The sequence below is a fragment of the Caretta caretta genome, chromosome 3 (genome assembly GCF_965140235.1).
Source record: "Caretta caretta isolate rCarCar2 chromosome 3, rCarCar1.hap1, whole genome shotgun sequence".
Taxonomy (NCBI): Eukaryota; Metazoa; Chordata; order Testudines; family Cheloniidae; genus Caretta; species Caretta caretta.
The window spans coordinates 63,090,001-63,103,460 of NC_134208.1; the positions used below are offsets into that span (position 1 = coordinate 63,090,001).

At 43.2% G+C, this 13,460-nt stretch overlaps 2 protein-coding genes across 3 annotated transcripts in view; one reads left to right on the forward strand and one right to left on the reverse strand.

Moving 5' to 3' along the window:
- Positions 1–4,364, reverse strand: part of ELOVL4 (ELOVL fatty acid elongase 4) — a 64,454-nt gene extending 60,090 nt beyond the window's left edge. The window contains exon 1 of one of the 2 annotated variants that reach the window (XM_048845164.2): positions 4,012–4,364. In XM_048845164.2, coding sequence (XP_048701121.1) covers positions 4,012–4,111 — 100 coding nt within the window. In that variant the 5' untranslated portion in view covers positions 4,112–4,364. Of the gene's footprint in view, positions 1–3,288; positions 3,373–4,011 lie in introns of those variants that run through there. The other variant, XM_075126545.1, reaches the window with a different exon arrangement.
- The window catches only part of TTK (TTK protein kinase), a 129,096-nt gene continuing 118,919 nt past the window's right edge, over positions 3,284–13,460 (forward strand). The window contains exon 1 of the mRNA XM_048845162.2: positions 3,284–3,420. The gene's annotated coding sequence lies outside the window, so the exon portion shown is untranslated. The remainder of the gene's footprint in view (positions 3,421–13,460) is intronic.

Sequence of the window (13,460 nt, forward strand, 5' to 3'; positions counted from 1 at the left end):
CACCAGCAGTGTAAATGTCACAACAGCAGCATGTTAATCAAGTAACTCATAGTGGTATCTCTCGTTCAGTGTGCCACAGACAGTTCCGAAAGCTCAAACTGGCCTGACCAGCCACTCGTTCACAGAAATCAAAACCAATCAGTAACATCATGGTCATCTTTGAACTTGAAGGACAAACAACAACTTTGCCCTATGGCGACACCATGAAAAAAAGTACAATTGGGATTATCACAAAAGTGTTTATAATCCCAGGACAGATTAAACTGATTTTTAAAAATACAATAATTTTTCTCTTCCTGGTGATCTTATGACAGGGTAGAGCTGAGGTAGCACAGGAAGTCTATGCCAAAATTGAGAAGTAAGCCAAGATATCTCTGGTCCCAGTCCTGGATTTTTGGGGCAGCAAAAGGAAAGAAGGCTGGTAACATTGCAAATTGGCAGGAAGGTCTGGTTGTGCAATACAGTAGAACCTCAGTTACAAACACTTTGGGAATGGAGGTTGTTTATAACTCTGAAATGTTTGTAACTGTTAAGTTGACCAAACCATTATGGTTCTTTCAAAAGTTTACAACTGAACATTGACTTAATATAGCTTTGACATGTCACTATGCTGAAGAAAAATGCTTCTTTCTCTCTTTATTTTTTTAGTAGCTTGTTTAACACAGTACTATACCTATTTATTTATTTTTTATCTCTGCTGTTGCCTGATTGCATACATCCAGTTCCAAATGGGGTATGCGGTTGACTGGTCAGTTTGTAACTTTGGTGTTCGCAACTCTGAGGCTCTACGGTATGAGGAGAGGTGAGAGTTGGGATGCCTGATTACAAATGAGGGAGAAAATAGAAAGTAATGTGGGAAGGCTGGAATAAACAAGGAAAGCTCCCTGTGTAGGAGTTGAAACAGGAATATCATTTCTTCATTTGTGTATTGTTCCTGTAGTGAAGTTTCAATATGGCTTATTCATTAATACTTATACATGGATACCACTATTTGGGCAACATCGCTACATGGTATAGTTTCATCATACTCTGTGCTGTGAAATGTGATTGCCTGGCATAGTTTCTTCTGTGTCGGTTACTGAACAACATCACTGCTATGATTCTTCAGGACATGATGGTGGTAAATTCATGATTTTAAAATGGATTAGTTTAGAGAGAGGGGCATCCAGATGCTCCATGCCTTTCTTCCCCAAGTAAAAGCATATACAGAAGAGCAGTGAACTGAGCAAGACTGCCACAAATCCATACACTGAATTTGGGGCATTGTCATGTCTCATCTGATGACACAGCATTTTCATGTGATGACACTAAAGTTGTCATGAATTGAAACATCACACGCAGACTACATAACAACATGAGGTAAATTTTTTTTATATTACTGCATTTGATTGTGTAAGGGGGCCCTAGTCACATATTGCCACTATATAAATAAGAAATACTAAATGATTATGGTATGGCTTAGGCCCCTTCCAAGACTGTCCTCCCAGGGAGCCTCCAAAAATAATAACCTGATGGTCATAACAAGATATGTTCTCCCCCTCTCCAATGTAACTGACCTTTAAATTTTTTTAAATCCTAAATTACAATACTATTTCATTACCAGCAATTAACCGAACAATAATGAAAAATTATTGAAGATTTAATTAGAAAAAAGCTCAGCATCAAAAGGGCATCTATTATTGCCTATGCCACAAAGAAACTGCATCGTGTCAGAAAAAGTTTTCTATAATATGCAGTTTTAACAGAAGACAGCCATCTCTTTTGCTGCTGTTTTTTGTAATCACCCTTTCCTCAGGTTTCCTTTCTTCCAGCTCTGTCTTTTGATCACTACGGTTATTGTACTGTACCACAGAAGCCAGTAAAAAAAACACATTCAGTAGGCAGGAAAACTAAAAAAATCCTTCTCCCTAAAAGGCTGTAAGGAGACCCCTACCATCATTTTCTTCCAGTCTGACTATAGCACTGATTAGGGAGAAGAAGGTGCCCTTTATGCATTACATGGGTGTATGCAAATGGATTCAGTGTAGCACACACTGGCTGACTGCAATGCATTTCTGCTGAAGCTTTTCCATTTGATCCCATCTTCTGGAAGATTTGAAACAGATGAGTACATAGGATTAATTTAATATTTAAAATATGTCAAGGTAAAACCAGAAGCTAGGGTAGGAAGGCAGATCATGAAATAAGCTGTCTGTATGTACAACATAAGCTTAATTTATTATCTGACAGATGGCTGTGGGTGGGGGGCTGCAGAGCAGGAAGAGGAAGGCACTGATGAAGTAGCGAGTTCCCAGGATCTGTAACCAAGGCTCCATACATTATCACTGCACAGCTGTGGAAGCCATTGCCTGTTATAGACAACCAAAAAAATCACAAACTAAGAATAAACAGATGCATTATTTTCTTTCTGAGCCTGAAGCCTGCCTGGAAAAGCAACTCTGAGAAGTGTGGACCTATCCCATGACATATCATTGGGATAACTCTGCACCCCAAAGATGACCCTTTGAACATCAATTACTGTTAACTATTTCACTGCCATCATTTTAGCAGAAACATCCACCTAACAGGCCTGTCCCAAAACTGCAAGCTGCTTCCTACCTTTCCCAAGATTCCAAAACTTCCAGCTTTTCCCTTCACAACTTCTACATTGTAGCTATGAGTTATCAATACCAAAAAAAAAAGGCACCACAAGGAAGATGTGGGAACACCATATAATGGAATACAGTGATTTTAGTTTGGTTTAAAAATAAATAGAAAAGCATGTCTTAATTATACTAATTGATTCCCTATTTATTTTGCAAAACAAAAAAACCCCTGATTTGTAAAATTTGGAAATTATGCAGCAGCATCATTTAGACTGCCAGAGAAATCACATGCTAATTAGTGAATTTAGGTATATCATGCCATGGAATATATGGGCCTTGTTTATCACTAGTATCAAATTCGAGGCTATATCAACATATAACCAAGAAAGTAAATTGGGGGAAGGAGGAAGTGAACTAGAAGTTCACTTAGCAATAAAATCCTAGAGTACCAATACTATGATTGCTATTGAATACAGGCTCACACAGCATTTAATATAGTCATGAAAATGAGCTAAGAGGTGGAGAGTCTTATGTTCCAATAAGATGCCACTACCTTGAACCATAATATATAATTCAGTAACGCGTAGGAAATACGGGGTTAGAGGGTGAACAGAAGCTCATGCACCAATAAGCTCTCAGTAACTGAACAGGGACCCCTAACAGAGAAAGCTGAGGCAGAAGATACTATTATTTCATAATTTACCTGCAAGAATGGAGGGCACCTTCCTCTTTTCCTCACCCCCACGGTCTGGCTAAAACCAGAACTGTTCACTGCACTATTAAGGGACTGAGTCCCTGTTTGGAGGAATGGAGCCATTTTGACCGCTGTGTGACAGTGAGTAAAGAGGGAAGACAGGGAAGGACAGCCTCTCTCCAGAGTGGACTGGAAGAAGAAACGAGGGTAGAACGGCTGGAGATAGTAGGCATGGCAGGGGCAGGTGAAGAGTAGCAGGGGACAAGAAGAAAGCAGTAAATAGAGAGAACAGGGGTTGGCAAAGGAAGACTAAGTGGAGAGCGAGGGATAGCGGAACAGGAATGCTGGGGGAGATGAGGAGAACAGGGGAGGGGAACAGAATACAGCAGAAGCCGCTCGATACAGGCAGGTTCCGTAAGAGCAGGGCAGGGAAGGAGGTCCACAGGGGATGGTAATAGGGGCTGGAGAGCTAACAAAGAGCGGAGAGCTGGGGCAAGGCAGACAACGGGGTAGGAAGCAGTGGCTGGGAAGCAGAGGCTAGCTGGGAAGCAGAGGCTAGGTGGGAAGCGTTGGCTGGGGCTAAAGGGAGCAGAGACGGGGCACGGCGGAGGCTAGGAGGGAGCACAGGCTGGGGCCCGACGGGGGTCGAGGGCAGCAGAGTCGGGGCAAGGCACAGGCTGCAGCGCAGCGGAGGCTGGGGCACAGCCGGTGCGTGCAAGCGGCGCCGGGTACCTCGGATGCTCCAGCTCCAGCGGTAGAACTCGAGGGTGTCGTTCAGCAGGCTGGACACGAGGCCCGTGGCCCGGCCCGGCTGCTCGGCGGCGGATCCCATGGCCAGCAGCAGCAGCAGAGGTGTCTGGGGCGGGTGCGCTGCGGTACCTCTGTGCCGGAGCTGCTGCTCCCTGCTCGCGCCGGGCACGTAATTTAAGTGTGTGCCGCTGCTGGGTCTCTCGCCGCAGACTCCGCCTCGCGCTGACCGGCCTGTGCCCGCGGGCAGGGCGCGCGGGCGGGCGCAGCGGAGCAGGCGCCGGGCTCCGAGTCCAGCGACTGGGGATGGTCCGCGGCACTCGGCGCGAATCACGTGACCTGGCCTGCGGCCTCCCGCTGTCTCGCCACAGCCCTCCGCAGACACCGCTCCATCACCGGCCGCGCAGGCGCACACGGCCTGGCGCTCAGCCTGGGGCAGGGGCGGACGCTGCCTGCGACGGGAGTTCGCTCGGGAATGGTAGGTGCGGGGGCAGGGCGCCGAGGTTAGGGCGAACGCGGCAGTTCCCAGCCCGCCCGCCCGCCCGCCACGGTCCCTCCTCCCACTTGGCAAGGTGGGACCGGCCTGGTGCTGGGGACCCATCGGTCACCTGGTCCCGCGGGGACTCAGCAGTAGCTAGTCCATCCCTGGCAGGTGTTTGTCTGACCTCCAGCTTGCCCCAGTGCTTCCCCACCCTGACAGCACGTGTTCCCTAAGGGCCAGCCTAAATCCCCATGCTGCCATTTAGCCCCAGGCTGTCTTGTCCTGCCCTGGGTGGCTCGCCCTCCCCTCTGTGCAGCAACCTTGTCTGTACCTGCTGACTGTGACCATGGCTCCCCCCTCAGCCCTCTCTTCTCCAGACCAAACAGCCCCCTGTTGTTTTTCAATCGTTCCTCATAGGTCATGTCTTCTAGACCTTTCATCATTTTTGTTGTTCTCCTCTGGACTGCCTCTTATTTGTCCACAGCCTTCCCAAAGTATGGTCCCCAGAACGGGACACTGTACACCAGGGGAGTCCGTACGAGGGCTGAGTAGAGCGGAAGAATTACTTCTCAAGTCTTTCTTACAATACTCCTGCTCATACATGCCAGAATGATGTTCCCTTTTTTTTTTTTTTTTTTTTTTTTTGCAACGGTGTTACATTTTTGACTCTCATAATGAATCATAAACTAAATAAATGCTTTTTTCCAAGGTACTCTTTCCTAGGCAGTCATTTCCCATTTTATGTATGTTCAATTGATTATTCCTTCCTAAGTGTAGTATTTTGCATTTGTCCTTATTAAATTTCGTCCTATTTATTTCAGACCATTTCTTCAGTTTGTCAAGATCATCCTCTCTTCCAAAGCACTTCTAACCCCTCCCAGCTTCGTATAGTCTGCAAATTTTATAAATATACTCTCTATGCCATTATCCAAATCATTTATGAATATATTGAATAGAACTAGACCCAGGACTGATCCCTGCGGGACCTCACTTGATATGCCCTTCCAGCTTGACTGTGAACCATTGATAACTACTCTTTGAGTATGCTTTTCCATCCGGTTGTGCACCCCCTTACAGTATGTTCACCTGGGTTATATTCCTAGATGTTTATGAGAAGGTCATGTGAGACAGTATCAAAAGCCTTACTAAAGTAGAGAGATATCACATCTACTGCTTCCCCCCACCCCCACCCCAATCCAAGACTTTTTATCCTATCAGAAAAGGACATTAGGTTGGTTTGACAAGATTGATTTTTGACAAACCCTTGATTGTTTGAATATTTGCTCCATTATATTTCCTAGTGCCGAAGTTAAGCAGACTGGGTTGCCTTATTCCCCTTTACCTTGATAGGTACTATATTTGCCCTTTTCCAGTCCTCTAGGATCTCACACATCCGCCACAAATTCTCAAAGATAAACTTCTCAAACTTTTGATCAAAATGAAACATTTAGTAGAAGGATACTGAACTAGATGGACCACTGGGAGGTGGCAGATCCCAGTTTAAATCCCTTCTCCCACTCAGGTAGAGGGGGCTCTCCTACATCCCAGGTGAGTACCGTAACCACTGAGCTAAAAGTTATAAGGGAGGGCCTCCCTTTTCCCTGCCCCCTGGGCCAGCCACAAGGGCCCAAACTTGTAGGTGAGCTGGTCCCTACAGTTGAGTTAGGTGGAGGAACACGCATCTACGCCCCTGGTTCATGCATCACTCTGAGTCTTAGGCGTGGGGCTGCAGTGCATATGTGCAGAAGGATAGGCACCAAGGAACTTCTACTGAAAAAATTTAGGGTTTTTTTTTACTTTTGTCAGAGACTTTTATTTTAAACCAACCAAACAATGAAGGTACAGTTTGCATTAAGAACTTAGTTTTAGGCAAGTCAGGCTTTTCAATTATTTGTTAGCAGTCATAGGTGGGACTCACTCCTGTATCTTTTTACGCGTTGTAGCGAAAGGGACATACTGCCCAGGAGTGCCACTCAGATTGAAGTTGCCAGGCAAGTTTAGGTACCTAGAGGGTTCAGTCAGTGACTGGATGATCCCAGGTGCTTCAGAGGAAGATGCAAGAAATCCTTCTTGCAAAAGGAAGTTATGGGCTTACCTCCTGCAAAGAAAAGTTTCCTCTCCACTCCTCTCAAACATTTGCATATTTCCTGAACCCGGTACTTATCGCTCTGAAATAGTGTACTAATCCTTTAAATGATAGCCTGGAGTGTAATCAATGAGGCCCTGCCATGGTGCTGGGCTATATAAAGAGGAAGAGGCAACAAGGTGGAGAATAAAAGTCATGCAGGTTATAGTTTGTGTGTATAGTCATGCAGGTTGTTTGTGTGTTTCCTCAGGGTCTGGGCTAGCTTGAGGCTTTGTTTTGGACTTTAAGTTTGGGAGCTGTGAACCAGGGTCCTGAGATAAGGGCCTTTGAACTATTGTTCCAAGTGCTCCTTCCCTGGGCTATATTAAAGGAAATATATTTCTTCTGATTAGTTTGTTTTGGTTTCTCATTGACTTGATCTGTGCAAGACGATTTATTAATGCTGCATTGGGAGGAAAATTTAAATGAGGTGTATCTGCAGTGCCACTTCTGGCCATAAGAGGCCCACCCCTTTAGAATATCCCTTTCAACCCTTTAAAAAAAAAATAGTTGTTACTCATCTTATAAGATGTCTCAGTCCAGAAATTCTTCAGCTTGCTTTTGGTTTGATATGATAACTCTCTACAGGATGAAAAATCTTATCATTTGCAGACCACCAGTAGTGTGTGATTAGAAAAATAACAAAAATTGAACAGAGCATAGATTTCTGCAGAATTTGACATCTTGTTTGTATGGAAAGATGAAAACTTTTCATTGGCTTTCTATTGGTAGTTCCACATTTTCTTTTTTTTCCTTTTAAGAAATCAATTTTCACAGTTTGAGGTCTTCTGACTTAACCAGTGGAGTTTGTAAGCTACTTGTATTGCAACTATTAATTTGTATATCTCACAAACTCTACTGGTGATGCCAACAGAGCTTGTATGCTCTTTGAATAAACAGGTGCAAACTGCTCTGCACAGGAGTTGCAATAATGCATTCGTTCTATACTTAAATAAATTTCAGTTGGCTTAAGGGAACTTTCTGCTGTATAAGCTCAGTATGCAATAGTCAAATCATTATAACCATTAAAATATTACTAATTACAATGTGTTTTGTCTATATGTGTCAAGTGCTTTACTATGCATGGCATGGTTTGCTCCATTGTTAGGGCTGCCAGGTGTCCGGTTTTCGAAAAGGGATCCTGATGGCTCCAGTAAGCACTGTTGACTGGGCAGTTAAAAGTCTCATTGGCAGGGCTGGCAAGCTTCCTACCTGGCTCTGCATGGCTTCCCATGTGCCAGCTCCGCAGCTCCCATTGGCTGAGAATTACAGACAATGAGAGTTGCGGGGGCGGTGCCCATGCATGCAGGCAGCACACACCACGCAGAATTGCCTGGCCAGGCCTAACCCTAGGGGCAGAGGGACATGTCACCACTTCCAGGGAGCCCCCGGAAGTAAGCACTGCCCAGAGCCCGCACCCCCTCACATACCCCAACCCCCTGCCCCAGCCTGGAGCTCCCTCCTGGAGCCCACAGCCTTGCCGCAGCCCTGAGCCCCCTCCTGCAGCCAAACTTCCTCCCGGAGCCTGCACCCTGCATCCCCTCCTGTACCCCAGCCCTGAGCCCCCCCCACATCCAAACTCCCTCCTGGAGCCTGCACCCCCTCGCACCTCTGCCCCGGCCTGGAGCCCCTCCTGCACCCTGAACCGCTCGTTTCTGGCCCCACCCCAGAACCTGCACCCCTAGCCCAGAGCTCATACCCCCTCCCACACTCCAACCTTCTGCCTCAGCCCAGAACCCCCCTCCCATACTCCGAACCCCTCGGCTCCACCTCCCAGTCCGGAGCCCCCTCCTCCACTCACAGCCCGATCCCACAGCCCGCACCTCAGCTTCCTGTCCCAGCCCAGAGCCCCCTCCTACACCTTTAGCCCCTCATTTCTGGCTTCACCCCGGAGCCCGCACCCCTAGCCCAGAGCCCTCTCCCCCTCTTGCACCCTAACCTGCTGCCCCAGCCCAGTAAAAATGAGCGAGTGAGGGAGGGGGAGAGTGAGAGACAGAGGGAGGGAGAATGGAGTGAGCAGGGGGTGGGGCTTCAGAGAAGGGGCATGGCAGGGGTGGGGCCTCGTAGAAGGGGCAGGGCATGGACAGAGCAAGGGTGTTTGGTTTTGTGCAATTAGAAAGTTGGCAACCCTATCATTGTATAGATGGAGTAACTGATGCACAAAGAGATTGAACAGCTTTTGCAGGATCATACAGTGAATCTTTAGCAGAGTCAGGAATAGATCCCAGATCTTCTGTCTATAATCTACCCTATAATCAGTTCACTAGACCACATCTTTCCTTTCATGTTTCTTTAAAACAAACAACAGTGTCCTGAATCAAACAAATTGGGTGCTGTATCAGAAATTATACAAAGGTGCTAGTTCTCAATGAGGAATATGGGAAAAATTCAGCCCTGGTATAAGAGATTACAGCTCAAACTGATTTCAATGGACACTAGACGGGTGTAGACCAGCATAGATACAGAAACAAATTCAGTACTACTTCAAGTTTCAAACTTCTACCATTTTTGCTATGGCCCTATCCAATATTATAGTTACATTATATCCAGTAATTCTCATGGCTGAAACTTTTTATCTATTTATATAGTGCCTAGCTCAATGAGGCCATCGGTGCTTAATTTGTAATGAAAGAGGTGCCAGGGCTCAAACAATTCTTTTACTTTCATAACTGATGTGGCAATCCCAGAGGTGTTGGGGCTATGACCTGCCAAGCCTAGAGGTGCCCTGGCAAGGCCTGGCACAAATTAAGAAGAAGGGGCCACTATCTCAGACTGGGTCCAACTGAAACTGCTGAGGCCATAGAAAGTAGGAAGAATGTAATTATCCATGTTGGAATTTGGCCAGGACAGGAGGCAGACTATCTCTATTTTTAAGGAAGATATTATGATATTTTTTAAAGTAATGCTATCTGACTTAAGAACATATTGTTTTCGTAAACACTTTTTTAAACCTAAGCTAACAAATAAAAGCTCAAATTATTAAAAGTTTAATTAGTATTTTCACATTGTCATGTTTGTTTACCTTTTGTATTTCTCTCATTATGGACAACGAAAACAAACTAGTAAACTTTTGTTGCTAGCTAGTTGCTTATCTTCATTCAAGAACAGTGCTGAAGTCTTTGGGTGCAGTCACCACAGTGGAGTGTATAAATGTTTGTTTTAAAATGTATCTGTTGTAATTTAAATATCATGTAAACATTGCTATTGGACTTAGATTTTTGTAGTGGCTTTTTTAAAAACCAAACTGAAATTCTTGTGCCAAATTTGACCTGATAGTATCCTTTCAACAATCACAAGTGAAAAGGATCTCTTGTTCTGGGTTGATCCAAAAGATGAACCCTCCATTTCAGAGTGCTCCCTAGCCTCCTGACATTGATTCATAACTAATTACTGGAGGTTTTATCCTAAGAAGGAGCCATTTAGTTTATGTGTTATCCACAGTGTATTTGTGTGTGTTCATATGTGCAAGTGCATGTTCATAGCTTTATTTGTGTTTCAAGTGCAGCTTCTTTTGAAAACTAGTGTTACAGACATGAGAACTGTGATAACCTCAGTAAAGTGAAAATAGTGGTAACCTCAGAAAAGTGTGCATGCTCTTACTGGCTAGTATTGTGACTCTCCCAAGTCCCAAACACAATGTAAAATTCTCTTACTTTTACAGAGCCAAGTATTGGCTATAATATCTGCCACAGAATCTACCTTTTTTTTCCCCGGGTGTGGCAAGCACACTTTTGCAATGAAAGATGCATATGCATGAGTGTATGGTGAATTACCTGGTGTATTGAGGGCATTATGTTGAAACTAGAGAAACCTGTACAGTCACATCTACAGCACCTTGCTAACTAACAAATGCAACATTTTCCTGGCTCTTACACCACAGGTGTAGTACACCCACCTTAGTAGGTGTGTAGCTACCATGATTTGTATCCTGGCTTCTATTCTAGTATTTGGCTGAAATGTATTCCTCAACAGATGCCAATTGGGACAATATAATTAGGTGAAGATTGTCTTGGTTGTGCAAAGTGTATACTATCTGTAGCTCATAGGTGCTGGAACTATGAGTGTTGCCACAGCAGCTGACTTGAAGTGGTTTCCTTATATACTGGGTTTACAGTTCAGTTCAATGGCTCTCAGCACCCCCACTATACAAATTATTCCAGCACCCCTGCTCTGGCTGCTTCTGTAACTACCTAAATATGGGTGTGAATGTCATTGCTAGGCATACCCTTATTTATGTGATGTATTGGGGGTGTGGGGGAAGTTACACCCTTTATTTATCAGCCATGAATTAAGGTTCTGAACTTGAATGACCCTGAATACATTCAACACTTTACTCTACCTGCATGCTATTCTTGAGATTTAAGTTCTTCTGAGGGAGTATCCAATTGCCACAAGCATGCCTATGATGAGAAATGTTATCTGCCATTGCATTATACACTTCATAAACATTAATTTACCCATACAAGACTCTGGGGAGATAGGAAGGTATTATCTTCTTTGTTTTAAAAAGGAGGAAATGATCTCAGAGAACACATAACTTGCTAGCAAGCCCTAGCTCTCTGGAATCAGTTAATGAAAAAGTGTGGGACTTCCAACAAATGTAACCAATTCTTGTCCGTTATTATCAAACCATGATGCATTTGGCTTGCCTCAGGATTATAGGGTGGGTCACTGTGATGTTTGACTAAAGCTTATCTTCCAGAAAGGAATCTAGTTTTAAGTTGAAGACTCAAGAAAAGGAGAATAAACTACTTCCCTTGATAGTTTGTTCCAATGGTTAATCATATATATCTATATCTATATATCCCACCCACCTTATTTCTAATTTGAATTTTCTGGCTTCAACTTCCAGCCATTGGTTCTTGTTATGCTTTCTCTGATACATAAAGAGCCCTTTATTACCCAGTATTCTCTCCTTCTGAAGGTACTTAAACACACTTATCAAGTCACCTCTCAATCTTCTTATTTAAATGGAAGTATATGTAACATGGGTAAATCCATATTGCATTTCATCCCAAGGTAGATCATGCTAGACTAACTTGATGTCTTGTCTTATGAAAGAAAGAAAAGGGAAATGCAGTAGATCTATCTGGACTTCAGAAAGGCATTTGACATGGTACTGTGTGAGAAACTATTTAACTTGGAGATGATGGGGATTAGTATGAGAATTGTAAGGTGCGTATGAACCTGCTAAAGGGGAGGAGACAATGGGTTGTGCTAAAAGGACTCTCAAGGTGGAGGGAGATTACTAGTGGAGTTTAAGGACTGATCTTCATCAGTATTTTTATTAGGTCTGTCAATTAATCGCAGTTAAGTCAAGTGATTAGTGCAAAACAACAAACTAGATTTTGAAAATTATGTGTGATTAATCACAGTTTTAATCACACCGTTAAACAGTAATAGAATACAAATTTAAATTTATTATAAATATTTGGATATTTTTCTACATTTTCAAATATATTTATTTCAATTACAACACAGAATACAAAGTGTACAATGCTCACTTTATATTATTTTTATTACAAATATTTGCTCTGTAAAAAGAAACAAAAGAAATAGTATTTTTCAATTCACCTCATACAAGTACTGTAGTGCAATCTCCTTAGCATGAAAGTGCAACTTATAAATGTTGAATTTATAACATTCAAAAACAAAACAATGTAAAACTTTAGCGCCCACAAGTCCACTCAGTCCTACTTCTTGTCCAGCCAATTGCTAACACAAACAAGTTTCAGAGTAGCAGCCGTGTTAGTCTGCATTTGCAAAAAAAAAAAAAAGGAGGACTTGTGGCACCTTAGAGACTAACAAATTTATTTGAGCATAACCTTTCGTGAGCTACAGCTCAGTTCATCGGATGCATTCAGTGGAATCCGATGAAGTGAGCTATAGCTCACAAAAGCTTATGCTCAAATAAATTTGTTAGTCTCTAAGGTGCCACAAGTCCTCCTTTTCTTTTTACAAACAAGTTTGTTTACACTGATAGGAGATAATGCTGTCCGCTTCTTATTTACAATGTCACCTGAAAGTAAGAACAGGTGTTCAAATGTCACTGCTGTAGTCGGCATTGCAAGATATGCTAAAAAAATCTTACATGCCAGATATGCTAAACATTTGTGTGCCCCTTCATGTTTTGACCATCATTCCAGAGAATGAAAACACCCAAAAATATTTAAATAATTGGTATTCTATTATTATTGAACGGTGCAATTAAAACTGCAATTAATCACAATATTTTAAATCTCCCAATTAATTTTTTTAATTGTTTGACAGCGCTAATTTTTATTAATGACTAATACAAAGTAGAAGTGTGCTAATGAAATTTTACAGCTGACACAAAGCTGGGTGGCATTATCAATCCAGAGGAGGATCAGAATATTATACAGGAAGAACTTGATGACCTACAGGACTGAAATAATAGAAATGGGATGAAATTCTATAGTAGAAAGTGCAACGTTAAGTACTTAGGTACTACTAATAATTTCTGCTATAAGTTGGGGGCTCATCACTTGAAAATGACAGAAGGAGAGAGAGCGGAGTGTATTTGGTGGTCACAGGATGACTGAGCCAACTATGTAATGTGCCTATAAGGCAAATGCAATCCTAGGATGTATCAGGCGAAGTATTTCCAATAGACATAGAGAAATCATTGTACAAAGCAGTGGTGAGACCTCAGCTGGAATACTGTTTACAATTCTGGTCACTCACATTCAAGAAAGATGAATTCCCACTGGAACAGGTAAGGACAAGAGCTACTAAGATGATCAGAGCAATGGAGGGCCTATCATATGAAAGGACACTAAGAAAGCTTGACATGTTTTGCCTGGCAAA